This window comes from Molothrus ater, chromosome 35, assembly GCF_012460135.2.
Source record: "Molothrus ater isolate BHLD 08-10-18 breed brown headed cowbird chromosome 35, BPBGC_Mater_1.1, whole genome shotgun sequence".
In the NCBI taxonomy this organism is placed as follows: domain Eukaryota; kingdom Metazoa; phylum Chordata; class Aves; order Passeriformes; family Icteridae; genus Molothrus; species Molothrus ater.
Genome location: NC_071662.1, coordinates 665,816 through 685,429, shown reverse-complemented (window position 1 = coordinate 685,429; position 19,614 = coordinate 665,816). Strand labels below are relative to the sequence as shown.

The following is a 19,614-nucleotide window of genomic DNA, read 5'->3' as shown; positions in this document are numbered from 1 at the left end:
CAGGAGCAGCTCTTGAGGGCCCCAAGGCCGGGGCTCTTGTGCCGCCCTGGGCAGATGGGATGGCAGCAGGGGCTGCAGAGCTCTCAGCACCTCAGGCCGAGGGGAGCAGGGCAGCCAGGGAGCCTCCTTTGGCCTTGGCCAAGCACCTTCCCTCACGGCTGGGGCTGAGTCCTGTGGCAGCTGCAGCTGCTGCTGTGGCCTTGGCAGGGGCTGAGGCCGTGGTGTCAGTGCCCAGAGCAGCCTGGCCTGAGCAGAGCTGTGGGGCCAGAGACGGCTGGGCTGGGCTCAGAGAGGCCCTTGGTGCTGCCCAGAGCTCAGGGCAGCTGGCAGAGCTTGCAGGGAGCTGGGCTGGGCTCCGAGAGCCTGGCCCAGAAACCATCAGTGTCCATCTCAGCCTGGCTGAGCGTGCAGGGGCAGGACTCAGGCCAGGCCTTGTGGGGCAGGGCCAGCGCCTGTGCAAGGCATTGCAAACAGGCAAGTGGCCCAGAGAGGAGGCTGCTCTGTGCCCTTGGTGGCATGGACAGAGCAGGGAGGGGGCCCAGGACATTTGTCAGCGCCAGGCTCTGTGCCCATGCGTTGGCAGCCCTGGCTGCTGAGCCCAGCTTTGGCCTGGACTGAGTTTGGCTGTGGCCCAGCTCCATCCTCCTGCGGGGCTCAGGGCCTGTTCCCGGCCATGGCCAGCCCTGGCTGCCTCTCTGCTGGCCCAGAGGCCAGCAGAGCCCGGGGCAGGGCTGTCTGTGCAGCCCCACAGGTGGCACGGGCTCTGCAGGAGCTGGCAGAGGCTGCCCAGCAGGGAGGCCATGGGGCACAGAGCCCCAAGGCTGCTGTGGGCACCACGGCACAGGGGCCGTTCCCAGCCGCAATGCTCCTGGCCTGGGCTGGGCCTGCACAGGGGCTGGGCCACCATGGCTGGGCCAGCACAGGGCCACAAAGGGGCCACACAGCCGCTGCCGGGGCTGACAGCAAGGCCAGGCACACACAAGCAATTGCTGAGCATGGCCTGCGCTGGCCAGGCCTGACTGTGCCAAAGGCAGAGCTCAGCTGCCCTTGGGGGCTGCAGCAACACTCCAGAGCCCAAAGAGCCTCCATGGCTGGGTTGGAGACCAAGGCTGCAGGAGGGAAATGCAGGGCTGCTGCGGGATGGGGAGGCCATTGAATTCCAGCACACACCTCAACTCTCTGATGATCCCGGCACCATGCTGGGCCCTGTTTCAGACTGGAGCAGAGCAGATGTTGATGGCACAGGATCCCTGCGGGGCTTTCAAGGACCTGCAGCTTGCAAGGTGCTCTGCTCTCCCTCAGGTGCTCACGGAGAGATCCAATCCCAGCTGGGCACCTCAGGGCACAAGTGGCACTGCCTGTTCATGGGCACACAATTGATGTCTGCCTGGAAAGGGGCACAGGTTTTAATACCTGTTAGTTTCATAATTATACACGCAAATCTTTTTTATGTGGGTCACTTGACTACTTTTGTGATATGGCAATATTTTCCCACCAGGAACACGAATTTCCTGGATCTACTGGATTCTTCTATTGATGGCAGGAGAAGAAAAACTGATCTTCTCCTCTACCTTTGCTACCAACATTTAGTCTAATATTTTATGACCCTCTTCCTTCATGTGTTTTCAGCTGTCCTGTTTAAATGGCCGTGTCTAAGGACTCTCTTCATTAAGAGCCGCTGGATCTTTGTCCTTTCCTTTGCTCCCAGACTTCCTCCTGCAGCTCTTCTCAGGTCATTCCAATGCATCCCCCTTTACTGGCTTCATGCTTTGAACTTCAGGGAGTTGCCCAATCTTTCAGAAGTTAAAATAACATCTTGGTCAGCATCTTAGTTGTATTTTTATCTTTTATATCACCTCTTCTTATGTCTCTGTCTAAAATCTTTCCTGTATGGCAATCCCTTGTGGGTGGTGAACATGTCAGATGTGGCTGTAAGATCACAAGGAGCTAAGGGAAGGATTTTGAGGTTTCTTAAATGTTATCACGTTCACATTTTTTATGCTGGCCATGAAGAGAAAACTTTCTGGCCTCTGAATCTCACCAGTTCCTGCTCCCTCAAAGGACACAAACCTGATGAGTTGTGGTTCCCACTCCAGTGGCTGCACTTGGACCTCCCTCCATAGCCAGAAATTCCCTGGAAATGCAGGGACAAAGGAAACAGGACAGACTGTGGGGATCAGGGGCAGGGCAGAGCCAGGGAGAAGAATCACTTTTGCATTTGATGGAGCTGTGCCTTCCCTTGGCTTTGTTGACTGACAAGAAATGAACATCCCTCTGTGTCTCGGGCAGCTCCTTCTCCAAGGAAAGCAGGTGGGAGTTGGAGCCAAGGAGCTGAAAGCTGCAGGTACAGCCTGGGCTGGAGGGAGCTCAGATTTGCACAAGGCTGCTCTGAGTGCAGGGCTTGGATGGGGGAAATGGTGGGGTGGGGGTAGGGACAGAGTCTGATTGATTGTCAGCCATGAAGGGTCTTGATTTTCATATCCATTCAAGCTGCATGAGGAAATACCTGGATTCAGTGTCAATTGGAGATTGCACATATCAATGAATTAACAGGAAAACAAGACTAAACAGGACCTAAAAAAATCTTTTCTTGCTGTCTTTTTAAATATGATGTATTCAATTTGAATACACTACTGAAATCTGTCTAATTAATCACAAAAGATTTGAAAATTAAAATCAAATTATTCCCAGAGGCATCGCTTGTTAAGGAGTTCTGAATGTTCATGAGCCCTGGGACACTGAATTCCTGCACTGAAGAGCTGAAGGCTGAACAAGCCTCTGGAGCAGTGAAATTCAGCAGCAGCCTCCAAGTTGCTGAGGATGTCAACAGCCCCCAGTGAGGCCATCCCTGCCCAGAGACCATGGGGGAATGGGCAGACAAGGAGAGCGTCCCTGGGGCTGGGGCAGCACAACTCAGAGGCACCAGTGGCTCCAGCTGGGCAATGGAGTGTGGAATGTGGCTGGGAAAGCCCTGCCTGGGCTGGGCCAAGCAGCACACACAAGCCCTGACTCCCATCCCCCAAACAACTCTCTCAAGGAGACATTTAAGAGGAATTACAATTGTTTGTGTACCCTGAGTTGAAAACACTGGAGAAATACTGACAAGAAATTCTCGGGAGCTCAAAACAACAAAACAGCCTTTACTGACAACTTTAGAAAATTAGAGAAACTTTGGCAAATAGTTTAATGCCACATTCAATCAACAAAAACACTTCTCAAAGAACTACCTTGGCCCATTCAACTACATAAACTCTTAAGCCTGTTCAATTTTATGTTACTCAAAATTTGCACGAGGACAGAAATAGAAGAAGACATAGAGAGAGCTAAAGACAAAAAAAGATACAGAGAAGCACACACACACACACAGCTACCAACTCCTGGATTCCAGCACTGTTCAGATGAAAATTCCAAGAGGAGGTAGGGCCAAGATGTGTGCTTGCCTTGTGGTCAGCCTTCAATACCCCTTGGTCTCCCTGGGCCTTTCCCCCAGGTGTGGCTTGGGCTCATTTGGTCCCTCAGGAGCTGGGCTGGGGCTGCGGAGGTGGCTGTGGAGCATTGCCTGTGCTGTGCCAGGGACTGGCAGCCACTGCTGGGCTGGGATAGAGGCTCTGGGGGGATTGGGGTTCCAGGGCAGGGCAGGGCTGGGCTTCCAGGGCAGGGCAAGGCCGGACCTTCCTCCCGCAAACACAAAATCCTTTGAGCCACAATCTCCTTCAGTCTGTCACAACAGGCAGTGTTGGAGGTGAAATCCCAATTCTGGCCATGTGCACCTGGCCAAGAAGGGCACTTCTTTTCCATTGGAAGGAAAGCACAGAGCTCCAGTGTTTGGAAGGCAGGTGAGAGCCTCACTAGTCCAAGGCCATGCAGACTTGACAGAAATGACATATTTTGTCTGGGAGCTATCTTTGGATGTAGGGAATTTTGAAGGTGGAAGCCCAGTCTCAGCCATGGGCACCTGGAGAAGCAGGACAATTCTTTCCCATGGGAAGGAAAGCTCAGAGCCTTCCCCAATGTTTTAGGGACAGATGGGAGGTGACCCTTATAAAACCAATGCAAGACAGACTTGTCCTGGCAATATTCCTCTGGGAACAGTCCCTGGATATAAGGAAATTTGGAGGTGAAATCCCAATTCTGGCCATGGGTGCCTAGCAGAGAAGGAGAGTTCTTTTCCATTGGGAAGGAAAGCACAGAGCCCCAGTGTTTCAATAGCAGATGAGAAGAGATCCTCAACATTCCAGGGTCATTTGGACCAGTCAGGCAGTCAACGGAAGGCCAGACCAGCCAGTCCTGTTCCGTGTCCCCTTGCTTTTATGAGGTCCTGCAGTGTCACCATTGTCTCCTTGGTTCCATGGGGCCCCTCAGTTTCCCAGTGGTACTTTGATTCCATGGGGTCCAGCAGTGTCACAATGGACCCTTGGTTCAATGGGGTCCCAGAGTGTCACAATGACTCCTAGGTTTCAGAAGGCCCTGCAGTGTCACAGCGGTCCCAAGGATTCCATGAGGCCTTGCAGTGTCACAATGGTCTCCACAGGCCCCACAATGTCACGGGACTCCTCTGTTCCATGAGCCCTGCAATGTCACAATGGACCATTGGACCGTGGGGGTTTGCAGTGTCACAACGGTCTCCTCTGGCTCCACGGTGCCACACACACAGTGGACCATTGATGACAGGAGGCCCCTCTGTATCTCCCTGGAGCTTTGGTTCCATGCAGCCCTGCAGTGTCACAATGAACCTTTTGTTGAATGGGGTTCCAAAATGTCACCATGGCCCCTCGGTTCTATGCAGCCCTGCAGTATCACAATGGTCTCCTTTGGCTCCACAGTGTCACAATGGACCACTGATGACATGAGGCCCTGCAATGTCACACTGGAGCTTTGGTTCCACGCAGCCCTGCAGTGTCACAAAGGCCTCTTGGTTTCACCAGGCCCCACAGTATCACAATGATCCTCTTGGTTGTGTGGGGACCCCCAGGGTCACAAGGGTCTCACTGGTTTCATGAGGCCTCACAGTGTCACAATGGTCTCCTTGGTTCCATGTGGCTGTAAATTGTCCTGATGGTGTCTCCATGGTTCCATGAGGCGTTGCAATGTCACAATGGACCTTTGGCACCATTGTGAGACCATGGGGGTCTCACAGTGTCACAATGGCCCCATGGTTCCATGACCCCCAAAGTGTCACAATTGTCTCCACGGTTCCATGAGGCCCCACTGTGTCACAATGGACTCTTGGTTTGATGGGGCCTCTCAGTGTCATAATGATCCCTACAATTCCATGGAGCCCTACAGCATCAGTATGGCCCCCTTGGTTCCATGAGGCCCAGCAATGTCACAGTGCTCTCCATGATTCCATGAGGCCCCACAGTGTCACCATGGTCCCTTGGTGTCAGAAGGCCCCACAGTGTCACAATGGTCCCTTGGTCTCACAGGGCCCCACAGGGTCACAATGCTCCCTTGGTTCCATGGGCCCTGTGCTGCTGCATTCCCCCCTCCCCTTCTCAGGCCGCCCTGCCAGCTGAGAAATGCTCCTTGGGCCTCGGCCTTGGCCAACAGCACCTGGGCTCAGCTCCTCTGCAGCTCATCACAAACACTGTTTGCTCCAGGCACTGCTGCTGCCCAACCAGCTCCTGCTTTCTGTAGGAGCAGCCCTGGGAACTGGTTTTGTTCCCTCCGTGGCACAACATCCCTGTTCTCAAACTGCCAAAGAAAGCTGTTGGTGCCAAGTGTGGCCAGGATGAACCATTGCTGGGACTGAAGCCCCTCTCTTGGGGCCCTGCAAACAGCGCTCCAAAAGGAGCCCTTGGAGCTCTCCTGGGCCAGCGACTCCCTCTGAGTGGGGCCTCTCCCAGCCGGGAACTCTCCCGTTTGCTGCACTCGGGGATCCCCAACAACGACGGAGCCTGGGCCGATCCCCCCACTCCTCCAGGCTCAACCTTTCACCCGCTGGGGAGATGCCAAAGGATCCACAGGGAGCATTTCCTGCCCTCAGGGGAATTTCTGCCAGGTGCCTTGCACTGACTCTTTGTGTCTGTGTGCACACAGGAGTGCCTGTGCTGGGGAAATATGGCAAAAATGCTGCTCTCTGAGGGATTTGAGTGCCTTGGATAGCTGAGCCAGTCAGGCCTGTAGGTAAGGTTAAGTCACAAGCTGTAAGCTGAGTTAAATGCTGCTAAGATGCTCTTTTGCTAAGTAATGAAGTTTAATATAAGCTAAGTTGAATGTTGTTAAGTGTTATTGCACAGTGAAATCATTAAGTCATAGGTTATAAGTGAGGTGAAATACTGTCAAGGTTATAAGTAAGGTGAAGTACTTTTTTTGGCTCAATGCTGAAGTCTAAGTAATCAGTCAAGGCCTGTTAAGTTTGAGCTCAGTTTAGCTTTTAGGCTGCATTCCTTTTATCCTTGCCCTCACTGTCTTTTTAGAACACAGGCACACAAGCATACACAGTTCTTGGTTCATTTTCGGTTCGATTGCCTGGATTTTGTTGGGTTTTGTTGTTGCTTTGTTTCCTTGGTGTGCCTGAAGTGTCCAGTCAGGAGCACAGTGACTCTTTCCAAGGAACTTTGTGCTGCTGTCCCTTAATATTAAGTCTGGTTTTTGCTGATCCCTGGCTGGGGATTTCTTCAGCGCTCTCAGCCCCTTGTTTGCAACAGGGTGAAGGAGCCCTGGCCCAGGCTCTGGCCCTGGGGGACACGGGGACACTGACGGGGGGTCCCTGTCCCCCTGTGCCACTGCCAGGGCCCCAGCCCCCCGTCCCCGTATCAGGCTCTGGGGTCGATCTCGTGGAACATCCTCTGGGGGAGGCTGCGGCGCCAGGGGCGGGGGGACCCGGGGGGACAGGGGACCCCGCTGTGCACGAGCAGGGTTGGACTGCTCTGGGGGGAACTGTGAGGGGGGCCGGGGCAGAGTGACCTCCCCAGTGACCTCACACAGCCCCTGGGATGTCACCCAGCCTCCTGTGACATCAGACAGTGACCTGTGATGTCATACACAACCCCCTCTGATGCCACAGATCTCTTTTGCAATGTCACACAGCCACCAGTGATGTCGCAACCCACTTTGGGATGTCACACAGCACCCTTGTGATGTCACAGAGCCAACTCTCGGAAGTCACTCTGGAATGTCATGCAGGTGCACTGTGATGTCTCAGAAGACACTGTGATGTCGCAAAGTCACCGTATGATGTCACTGTGTGTTCTGTGATGTCACAGCCAGCTCTATGATGTTACACAGCCAGCCAGTGATGTCACAACCCACTCTCTGATGTCACAGAGCCACCTTTTATGATGGCAGGATCTGCTCCATGGCCTCACACCCTACTCTATGATGTCACAGATAGCTGTGTGATTTCATAACACCCTCAGTGATGTCACAACCACTCTCTGATGTCACAAAACCCTCTCTGTAATGTCATACTGCCACTCTGGAATGTCACAGCACACACTTTGACCTCACAGCCAGCTCTATGATGTCATACAGCCATGCCATGATGTCACAGCCTTCTCTGTGATGTCACACAGTTCCCTCTATGATGCCGTAGCTGCTCGATCACCTCACACAACAAACTCTGTGATGTCATAGCCTAATCTGTGACCTCACACAACCCACTCTGTGCTGTCACACAGCCCCTTGCTGACATCGCAGCTGCTCTGTGCCTCCATGACACAGCCACAGAGGAGCTGCTGTGACACAGCCCCCTCTGGGACATACCACAGCCCCTGCCAGTGCTGAGCCCCTGGGAGCTCTGTCTGTGCCCTGCTGGTGTCCCTGAGGGGCCCTGGCAGTGCCCCAGCCCTGCTGGGCTGTGCACAGGAGCTGCTCCTGGCCAGAGCTGTCTCTCTGCAGCTCTGCTGCCTTGGCCAGGAGCTGCCTCTGGGCCAGGAGCCCGGCCCAGCTCATCAGCACAGACACAGCACAAGGGCTTTAATGACCCTCTGGGGCTTTGGTGATCTTTGTGTCTGCCATGCCTAAAGTGCTGCCCAAGTTGGCTCTGTCAGGGCTGTCTTGCAGCTGCTGCCCATCCCTGTGCCCTGTGCAGCCCAGGCTGTCCTACGGTGTCCCTGCCCTGCGCCTCTGTCCCTGCAGGCTGTCAGCATCCCCCGGCTGCCCCACCTGGCTGGGCCCTTCCTTTGCTGACAGCTCTGCCTCCTGCCTGCTCTGCCTGCCCACACAAAGCCTTGTCCTTGATACCAAAAGGGTTTATTCAATTTTAACCATGCCTGTGAACTTTAAGTAGAGGGACAAGGCATGCAGGGGCTGCTTTCCCAGCAGGGGTGGTTAGAAGAGAAGAAGAAGACATCTTGGCTCAAGAATGCAGTGATAGAAAAAGCAAGAACTGAAACTGGGAACTTGGGGTGGGTTTTATGGAAATGGGTAAATTTCAATATACACGTAGTGACTGTATATAAGCTGTACCCTTGTAGAATTACGTGTCCACCTAAGGAGTTATCACCTGCTGGACCTCAGCCCTGAATAAATGCTGCTCTCTTAGACACCAAATTAGTATTAAGGAGTCTTATTCTGATATTTTGGACATTTGGTGACTGCAGAGGATCACAGAAACAAGGATCCAGGTGTGACACTTGGAACCTCATGGAACAAAGGGTCCATTGCGATGCAGTGGAACCCCATGGAACCAAAAGTCCATTGTATCAGAGCAAGGCCTCGTGGAACCCAGGAGACCATTGCTGACAGTGTGGAAGCTCATGGAGCTGTGGGGTCATTGTGAGAGTTTGGGGCTGCATGGAACCATTGTGACACTGCAGTATATTCTGGAATCAAGGTGGTCATGTTATGCTATGGAACATCATGGAACAAAGGATCCATGGTGACATTGTGGAACTCAGACCATTGTTGACAGTGTGGAAGCTCATGGAACCAAAGTCATTGTGATGCAGTGGAACCTCATGGAACCCAAGGTCCATTGTTACACGGCGGGGCCCTGTAGAACCAAGGGGACCATGGTGACACTGTGATGCTCCTGGAACCAAGGGGCCATTCTGATTCTGCTTTGCCTCATGGAACCAAGGGGCCACTACAGCACTGCAGGGTCTCTTCGAATTAAGGCAGCCTTGTGACACTGCGGGCCCTCTTGGAACCAAGGATCCATTGGGATATTGCAGGGCCTCATGGAACCATGGAGAACATTATGGCCCTTTGGAACCCATTGGAACCAAGGGGCCATTGTGACACTGCGGAGCTCCATGGGACAAAGGGGCAATTCTGACTCCATGGAACCAAGGAGACCATTGCTGTGCTACAGGGCATCATGGAAACAAGGGGCCATTGTGCCACAGCAAGGCCTCATGGAACCACAGAGATCATTATGATGCATGGGGCCTTGTGGAAACAAAGCAGCATTGTGACACAGCAAAGTCTCATGGAACCAAGGGCACGATAGTGACACTGTGGGGCTCCTAGGGACCAAGGGGGCATTCTTAAAGCGCAAAACCAAGGAGGCCATTGTTACACCACAGGGCATCATGGAGCCGAGGGTCTGTTGTGACACAGCATGGCTGTATGAAACCATGGAGGCCATTTTTACGCTTTGAGGCCTTGTGAAACCAAAGGGTCATTGTGGCAATTTGTGTCTCCATGGAACCAAGGAGTCCATTGTGACATTATGAGGCCCTGTTGGGCCAAAGGGCACTTGTGGCACTTTGTGGCACCATGGAACTAAGGGACCATTGTGACACTACAGGGCTCCATGGAACTAAGAATTCTTGGAACAATATGGGACGCATGGAACCAAAGGTCCGTTGTGACATTGAGGGACCTCATGGAATTAAGGGGAGACAATTGTGACATAGCTGGGCCTCATGCAGCCAGAGGTCCACTGTGATCCTGAGGAGCCCAAAAGAACCAAGGGGGCATTTTGACACTCTACAGCTGTGGAAACCCTGAGAGGCATTTCCTGGGTTAGGGAGACACAAGAAACTTCCCTCAAAAGTTGTTCAACCCCATTGGCTCCTTCCCCTTGTTCTGTGTCCCTCAGCCACTTCCTCCCTATTCCCCCATTGGCCCCCATCTTTTTACTGCCCCCATGGCACTGATCAGCCCCTTCCTCTGGAGATACAGAAACCTGGACTCCCCCCAGGAGTCCTGCCTTGTGACCCTGAATATCTCACCACACGGCTGAATTAAACATCTGTGGATACCATGCAAAGGCCGTTTTTGCTTACCTACCCTGGGCTTTTTTACCAGCTACTCCAGCTGCAACAATGGTCCTTTATGGCAGTGTGGATCCAAGGACACCTTGGTGACACTATGGGACCTCATGGATCCCAGGGGCCATTGTGACATTGAAGAACTTCATGAAACCCAAGGTCCATTGTGACATAGCAGGGCCTCATTGGAACAAAGGAACCATTGCTGATAGTACAGAAACTCATGGAACCAAGGGGCTGTGGTGACACAGCAGGGCCACATGGAACCTAGGAGACCAGTGATATTTAGGGACCTCATGGGACCAGGGTCCATTATGACACAGCAGAAACAAGGAGACCATTGTTGATGCTATGGAAGCTCACAGAACCAAGCAGCCATTGTGACACTCCAGGGCCTTGTTGAACCAGGCAGACCATTGTGACACCACAGAACCACATGGCACTGAGGGTTTGTTGTGACACAGTAGGGCCCATGGAGCCGATTGTCCATTTTGACAATGAGGATCCAAGGAGATCATGGTGACACCAGGGAAGCTCATTGAACCACAGGTCCATTGTGACAAAACAAGGCCTCATGGAACCAAGGAGACCATTGTGACATCATAGAACCTTGTGGAACCAAGGGTCCATTGCTACAGTCCAGAACCAAGGAGACCATGATGACAGTACAGAACCTCACAGGACCAAGATTCCATTGTTATACAGTGGGGCTTCATGGAACCAAGGAACCACTGTGACACAGCAGGGCCACATGGAACCAATGCTCCATGGAGATACTGCGGATCCAAGGAGACCATGGGGATGCTGTGGAACCTTGTGGAACCAAGGGGCCATTCTGACACTGTGGGGCCCCGTGGAACCAAATATTCATGGTGACACAGCAGGGCTGCTTGTGACCAATTGTCCATTGTGACACTGCAGATCCAAGAGACCAGGGTGACACTATGGCAGTTCATGGAACCAAGGGGCTGTTGTGACACACCAAGGCCTCGTGGAAGCAAGAGAGCATTGTGGCAGTGCAGAACCAAAGAGGCCATTTTGACAGTACGGAACCCAATGGAACCAAGGGTCCATTGTGATACAGCAGGGCCTCATGGAACCAAGGGGCCATTGTGAAACTGTGGGGCATAATGGAGCCAAGGACACCACTGATACTGAAATCCACTGGATAGAAACCTTCTGACACAGTTTTGAGTATTTAAAAGCAGGTATTCTTTATTACAGTATGCTGGGCACTTGGGCCATCCTTCCTCCATTTGAGTGCACTGAGCATCAAATGAACAGAGTTTTTATCACACACACTGATTATGCATCCATTAGCTATCCTCACTTCCTTTGAGGTTATTTGACATGGTTGCACCCCTTATCACGAATCCTTTTATGGTTCTTTTGGGTTTTGTCTTCAACATCCAGTGTCCTTTTTAGGTGGCTGTTCTTCAACTCCCCTTTTGAGTATGGGCAGTATTATTGTTTTACATAACTTCTGTTTTGTCGGCCTTGCAGAGCTGAGCTGGCATCCTGCTCGCATTTTATGTGGCTTCTGTTTGCCAGAGGCACATCCTCAATCAGTTTCTCCAAGGTTGTGCTGTACTGTTCTACTGTCCTTGACAAGAGTAAATGTTGTTCTGTTCTCCTGTCCTTGTCTCAGTGCTCGCCCTGCATGAGGCGTCTGCAAACCCCCCAACCTATGGGCCTGGGGTGGGCAAGTGTTCCTGGGGAACAGGGATGGGACAGCTGGGCTGGACTGACCCAAGGGATGTTCCATTCCATGTCACACCATGATCAGCAATCAGCTGAGAGAAGTGGGGGGCAAAGAGGGTAGGGGATTAATTTCTTTTTAAAGATATTTTTCTTTCAAAACAGCACCTACACATACAGAATCCTCTCCTGCCACAGGGTAGTGAAACATTTTCTGCTGATAGGAGATTTTCTGTGGATTTGCTTTTCTTCTGTGGCTTTTTCTTTTTGTGGTTGGTTTGTTTGTGGGGTTTTTGTGTTGTTGTGGGTGGGTCTTACTTTAGTTTTTTTTATTGGGTTTGGGATTTTTTTGTCAGGTTAGGGTTTTCCCTATTGAACTGACTTTCTTCTGATGCATGAGTTTTTTCTGACGTTTCTTGTGGCTTGCTTGGCAGCTGATGGCAAGACAAATTTACCCAACTCAGTCATCTTGCCCAATTACATTTTGCTGTCACCATTAACTAGATGAATTCAGTCACAGACTCCCTGCAATTTGGCAGCATTCATAAAGGAATTGAAAGTTCATTTCATGCCATTGTAGAGACAATAGAAATATTCCACAGTGGTGGTCAAGGGCTGGTCACTGAGGGATGTCACCAGGGCGTGGCTGCCAAGAGGACTCTGTACCATGGATTACATTTGATCCTCATTGTTCATCCAAATTGCCACCCAGCCCATGTTCCACTCCTTCAGCCCAGCTCTCTCCAGTCTGGCTCGGAGGAGACCACAGCAGACCCTGTCCCAGGCCTGGCTGAAGTCTGGGCACACAACATCCCCTTCTTTTCCCTCCCACGTGGGTTCTGCAGTCCCTGCCCTGTCCTGCCAGTGCCTGGAATGGCTGCAGGAGGATTTGCCACATCCTCTTCCCTGCTGAGCCTGACCAGGCTGTGACTCTCCCAGTCCCCCTCCCTGCCCTGTTTGCAGACTGGTTCCATGTCTGCCCTTCCCGAGTGCCCAGGACCCTCTGGGATGGCTCTGGCCCTTCCAAGGGGTTTGAGAGAGGTCCCACAGTGACACTGCCCAGCCTTCTCAACAGCCCTGACACCAAAGGCCTTTTCCACATCCCTCAGTTCCAGGTCAGTGCCCAGAACACAGCACAGCCCTGTCCAGGTCCTTGGGGTGGTTCAGAAGGGAGGCAGCTGTGATTTCTCCCCACAGACTCTCACTCTATCCAATGTCTCTCTGTGCAGTCCATGGCTGCCCTGAGCATTTTTTCCTGGAGCCTCCCTGCCTGGGATATTTCTCTCTATGCAGTCCTAACCACAACCCAGCAAAGAATTCAGGTGTTTTCCCATAGGACATTACTCTCAGAGTGAAGTGGCCTCAAGGCACTGTTTGTGCCACTGGAATTGTGCCACTCCCGGGTGCTGCTGATGGTGTTTGTGCTCACTGGAGTTCATCTCCCCACACACACACCATGCACTGCTGAGATCTCCTCAGCACAGAATAAACATGGCCTGCTGGCCTGGTCCCTTGGTGTCCCTCCGTGCAGGGACAATCAGCCTCCTGCAGGTGGGGAGAGGCCAGTGCTGGCAATGGTGGCTGCAGGGGCTGGTGTGGGACAATTGCCCTGGGGCACCTTCCCAGGCTGTCCCAGAACAAAGACACAGCCCAGGCCCTGCTCTGCTGCTGCCTCAGGTCCATGCCAGGAGCTCTGGCTGTGCCAGGACACTGCTGTGAGCCCCCCTGCACACTCCCCCCCTGCCCCAGGCACTGGGCTTTGCTGTGCCAGGGCATTCCTGGAGCACATTCCTGACAGAAGCTCTGAAGGAGAGCGAAGCCTCGCTGCCCTGCCCTCAGGAGATGCCCTTTGCTGATGGAGCTGCTGTGCTGGAGCCCAGCTGTGTCCCAGCAGTGCCCATGGCCTGTCCCTGCCTGAGGTCACAGCAGGGACATGCAGCAGGACAGGGACCAAGCTGCCAGAGCACTCTGGCCTTGCACCCCCACAGGGCTGGGAAGGACAGGGTGGAGTTGGGCAGGGCAGATGGGGCAAGAGCCAGGGCCATTGTCCCTGGCTGTGCTGCTGTGCTGGGAGTCTCTTCCCTCCACCTCTGCTCACAGGCACTGCCCCTGCAGGGACAGAGAAGGGCTCAGGAAGAATCCTGGACACACAGGTCAGGGCAAGCACTTGTTTTTATTTAAATGCACAGGGAACAGACCTCTTGTAAGTCTTTGTGTTTCAAAAGAAAGGTAGATATTCATGTAGAAATGCTAAGAGTAATACTGCAGTATTTTGTAAAAAACACAACAGCAGCAGAAAAAAGTTACCAAATAAAAAAATTGACAAATGGGGGAAAAAATGCAGAGATTGTAAAGAGTTACATTCTGAAGGCTCTGCAGCAGAAAATGGTTCTGAAATGCTTCTGAAAATACAGTCCAATCAATTTTCTCAGGGCCTCCTTGAGCTCCTGGTTCCTCAGGCTGTAGATGAGGGGGTTCAGGGCTGGAGGCACCACCGAATACAGAACTGACAGGGCCAGATCCAGGGATGGGGAGGACAGGAAGGGGGGCTTCAGGTAGCCAAAGGCTGCAGTGCTGAGGAACACGGAGACTACAGCCAGGTGAGGGAGGCAGGTGGAAAAGGCTTTGTGCCGTCCCTGCTCAGAGGGGATCCTCAGCACAGCCCTGAAGATCTGCACATAGGAGAAAACAATGAACATGAAACAACCAAGTGCTAAAAAGGCACTAAGAGCAAGAAGCCCAAGTTCCCTGAGGTAGGAATGTGAGCAGGAGAGCTTGAGGATCTGTGGGATTTCACAGAAGAACTGGCTCAGGGCGTTGCCATGGCACAGGGGCAGGGAAAATGTATTGGCTGTGTGCAGCAGTGAATAGAGAAAGGCACTGGCCCAGGCAGCTGCTGCCATGTGGGCACAAGCTCTGCTGCCCAGGAGGGTCCCGTAGTGCAGGGGTTTGCAGATGGACACGTAGCGGTCGTAGCACATGATGGTCAGGAGGGAAAATTCTGCTGAGATGAAAAACATAAAGAAAAAGAGCTGTGCAGCACATCCCGTGTAGGAGATGTTGCTGGTGTCCCACAGGGAATTGTGCATGGCTTTGGGGACAGTGGTGCAGATGGAGCCCAGGTCAGTGAGGGCCAGGTTGAGCAGGAAGAAGAACATGGGCGTGTGCAGGTGGTGGCCGCAGGCTACAGCGCTGATGATGAGGCCGTTGCCCAGGAGGGCAGCCAGGGAGATGCCCAGCAAGAGGCAGAAGTGCAGGAGCTGCAGCTGCCGCGTGTCTGCCAATGCCAGCAGGAGGAAGTGCCTGATGGAGCTGCTGTTGGACATTCCTTCACTCTGAGCCTCGTGGACTGTTCAAAGAAGACATTGACAAGCTGGGACCAATCTCTTTGAATCAACGCTATGGGGGGGGGTTATTTTAGAAATTCCATCAAAACTACTTCTCTTTCTGTGGGGCCACTTCACTAAACATTTTTATTTTTGAGCTTGGGTTTGTGCTGCTGAGTTACTGACTCATCTTCAGCATTGCTCTCAGGCTGAACACTGGGGAGCTCAGACGGAAAACAGGGCTCTCTATGCCCCAGTGCAGTCAGGCCTGCTTGTCCCACACAGGTGCCCTTTGCTCATTACACGTCCCTCTAGTTCAGGGTGATAAAAATTAAAATGTGCTTGAAAAATAAAGTGGAGCTTTTCAAGACTACAGTTTCAATTTCTCTAAGCCCTTCTCTTTTTCCCTGTGCAGCTAGACATGGAGGGATGCCAAGGGTTGGCCTGGCTCTCTGCTGCCTGGAGTTGTGCCTACTGGGAGCTGTTTCTCTCTATCCAAGCCTTGTCCCTGCCAGTGCTGCCAGAGCCCAGCCCAGCCCTGGGGGCTCAGCTCTGCCCTGCAGACCCCTCCCAGCCCTGGGCACTGCCTAGGGGCATCTCCCTGGCAGCAGGGCCTTAAGGGCAGGCCAGACAAACAGAGATGCTGCAAGCCAAGGTGCTGCTGCTGCTGTCTGTATGGAGAGGAGGCTGAGGAGGCACTTTCTGAGGGAGATCTGAGGCCCATCTGCTGATGCCCAGGGTGACAGTGCAGGAGTCTCAGGGACACAGCCAAGCTGACAGCCCCTTTCCCTTCCCTTTAGGAGAAAGCTGAGAGCAGCCCTGGCCATGCAGCACCATCTCCAGAGCAGGAGGAATCTGCCCTGATGGGGGTGGCTCCTTCCACCTGGAACTTCTCCCCTGCAGCGTCCATGGGGAGGTGCCAGGCAGGCTGAGAGCTGCCCCTGGCAGGTGGCACATGCCCTGGGCTGGCCAAGAGCCCTGAGGGCTGCAGGAGCTGCTCTGCAGGACAGCCCTGGGCAGCCCTGGCTGCAGCCCCAGCTTCAGCCCCTGCAGCCGTCCCTGGCAGCAGGAGCCATCCCTGGCAGCAGGAGCCGTCCTGCCCTGTCCCTCTGACGGTGCCCAGGGCAGCCCCGCTCTGCAGCACATCCTCCTCCTCCTCCTTCTGTGCCAGAGAGAAACTTGGAGAGTCCTCCTGACACATCCCCCAGGCTGTGGGGTGTGCTGGCTTCAGGAGATCCCTCCAGGAGCACAGGGGACATTGCCCTGCACCCACACACTCACCATGCACAGGGCTGTGAAGATCTTTCCCCAAGTGAAGTCTCAGCTCAATGTCTTTTCAATCCTGATTGCCTTCAGCCTGTCTCTGCCTGGCTCCTGTGCCCTCAGTGCCTGCAGGCAGAGCCCTCAGCCCTGCTGGGCTGGGAGAGGAGCTGGCCCTGGGAAGAGCTGTTCCTTTAAAGCTCAGCAGCACAGACACAGCACAAGGACTTTAATGAGCCTCTCAGGGATTTGGTGTTGTTTACATCAGACTCAGTCCCTGAGAGAGTCTTCAAAAAACTTCTCAGGAACTCAAAATTAAATTGAAACTCTGAAGTTTCTTGAAGTTTTAATGGGTCCCACTGAGGGACACGACTGGGAAAGTGTCCCCAAGTTCCAGGTAGAGCAGAACACTGGAGGCAGTGATGACAGCTGGGGACAAACAAGGCAAAGGTGTCTCTGGTGTTGAGCAAACCTGGATGTGTTTCAGGAATGCAAAGGGCCAAGGCCTGAGCCCCAGCCCCTGGCCAGGCTGATCCTGTCCCTCCCTCATTGCTCAGGGCTCTTCCCGGGATGGGCACTGGCATGTGGGGATGGGCAATGCCAAGGGCAGGAGCATGGGGCGGCCCCTGCCAGGCTGCTGAGCAGGGACAAGGAGGCAATGAGGCCCCAGGCCTGCAAGGGTCACTTTTCCCCTCGTGGCCTCAGGCCCAGGGCCAGCAGCCATGGCCAAAGTGCTGCCCAAGTTGGCTCTGTCAGGGCTGTCTTGCAGCTGCTGCCCATCCCTGTGCCCTGTGCAGCCCAGGCTGTCCTACGGTGTCCCTGCCCTGCGCCTCTGTCCCTGCAGGCTGTGGGCATCCCCCGGCTGCCCCACCTGTCTGGGCCCTTCCTTTGCTGACAGCTCTGCCTCCTGCCTGCCTCTGCCTGCCCACACAAAGCCTTGGGCTGCTCCAGGCTCCTTCTGGGGAATGTGTTGCACCACAGCCCTGCCCTGGCAGGGAAATTCCTTTCTCCTTGTGTCCAGTCCAGACATCCCCAGCAGCAATTTACATTATTTTTTTCTTTTTTCTTCTCCCTGTTTACTATTATGTCAAAAGGATCCACCATCTCTGAAACCACCCTTCAGTCCATCCCAGGGCTCTCCTCTGCTGTCCTCAGTCTCCACCCCACTGAGCACAGAGCTCTTTTGTCCCTGTACAGTGCTCATGTGCTTGAGACCATGGGTGCCTGGACACAAGAGGGACAGTTCTTTTCTACAGGGAGGAAACCACAGAACCCAAGGGTTTGAAGGCAGATCTGAGGCAGTCACCAGAGGCCAAGGCCAGCCAGACCTGTCTGTCCTTGCAGCTTTTGTCTGAAAGCAGCCTTTGGATATTTGTGGAGTTTCACAGGTGGAATTCCATTTCAGCCATGAGTGCCTGGACCAGAATGACAGTTCTAGTCCACAGGAAGGAAAGGGCAGAGCCCCAGTGTTTCATAGGGTGATTAGAGGCAGCCCCAAGGAGGCCAAGGCCAGCCAGACCTGTTTGTCTTGGCAGCTTTTGTCTGGGAGCAATCCTTGGGTAGAAGGAATTTGGGAGGTCAAATCCCAGTTTTGTCCATGGCCACCTGGATGAGAAGAACGGTTCTTTTCCATAGGAAGGAGAGTACAGAGCCCCAGTGTTTCACAGGCAGATGAGAGCTGGCCCTCAGGAAGCCAAGGGAACCTAGACAGTCCTGGCAGCTGGCCAGGCCTGACTGTGCCAAAGGCAGAGCTCAGCTGCCCTTGGGGGCGGCAGCAACACTCCAGAGCCCAAAGAGCCTCCATGGCTGGGCTGGAGACCAAGGCTGCAGGAGGGAAATGCAGGGCTGCTGCGGGATGGGGAGGCCATTGAATTCCAGCACACACCTCAGCTCTCTGATGATCCCAGCACCATGCTGGGCCCTGTTTCAGACTGGAGCAGAGCAGATGTTGATGGCACAGGAGCCCTGCGGGGCTGTCAGGGCCCTGCAGCTTGCAAGGTGCTCTGCTCTCCTCAGGTGCTCTCAGAGAGATCCAATCCCAGCTGGGCACCTCAGGGCACAAGTGTCACTGCCTGTTCATGGGCACACAGCTGATGTCAGCCTGGAAAGGGGCACAGGTGTCAATGCCGGTTAGTTTCCTAATATACAAGAAAATCTTTATTATCTGGGTCATCTGAGTTCTTTTGAGAAATGGCAAAGTATTCCCATCAGGAACAGGAATTTCCTGGATCTACTGGATTGTTCTACTAATTGCAGGAGAAGAAATGCTGATCTTTCCATCTACTTGTGTCACCAATATTCAGTCTATTATTTAATCTCCTTTTTTCATCAGGCGTTTTTAGCTCTCCTGTTGAAATGGCCATGTCTAAGTGGCCATCTCTTCACTATACCGGCCTTTCCATTGCTCTCAGATTTTGTTCTCCAGATGCTCTCTGGTCATTCAAGTGCCTCTCAACTGACTGGTTTCATGCTTTAAGCTCCAGAAAGTTGCCCAATCTTTCTGATGTTAAAATAAATAACATATTAGTCAACATCTTAGTTGTGTTTATATCTATCACAAAATTGCCATTTCTTATGTCCTTGTCTAGAACTGTTCCTTTTCGGAAATCAGTTGGGGATGTGGGACATGTCAGATGCTGCTGGGACATCCCAGACAGCTGAGGGAAGAGCTGTGATGGTTATTAAACTGTTCAAATGTTCAACTTGTGTTTGTTGGCAAGAAACCTTTCTGTGCCTCTGAGTGTCACCAGGCCCTGAGCCCAAAGGACACAAACCTGATGAGTTGTGGTTCCCACTGCAGGGGCTGCACTTGGACCTTGGCTCTGCACAGGAGAGCTCTTCATCCCCTTTCTCTCTTTTCCTCCCTCTGGGCATGGAGGGAGCTCCTGACTTCAGCCTGTGACTCGTGTGTGCAAAGAGCAAATCTGGGCAGAATCGGGGCAGGGAGGGCTTGGGGGGACCTTGGGATCAGTGCTGGGCACAGAAGGTGTTTTCCATTGCTCTGAGACTGTCTGCTGTGGAAAGTGGATTCAATATCCAGCAGAGGAATGACTTTGGCATTTGATGGAGCTGTGCCTTCCCTTGGCTTTGTTGGCTGACAAGAAATGAACATCCCTCTGTGTCTCGGGCAGCTCCTTCTCCAAGGAAAGCAGGTGGGAGTTGGAGCC

General features: G+C 53.3%; 1 protein-coding gene across 1 annotated transcript; it reads right to left on the bottom strand.

Annotated features, from left to right (window-relative positions):
* Positions 1-14,218: 14,218 nt before the first annotated feature.
* On the bottom strand, positions 14,219-15,187 carry LOC118700710 (olfactory receptor 14J1-like). Its single transcript, XM_036405306.2, has one exon. The coding sequence runs from the start codon at positions 15,185-15,187 to the stop codon at positions 14,219-14,221; it is 969 nt and encodes a 322-aa protein (XP_036261199.2).
* Between the last annotated feature and the right edge of the window lie 4,427 nt (positions 15,188-19,614).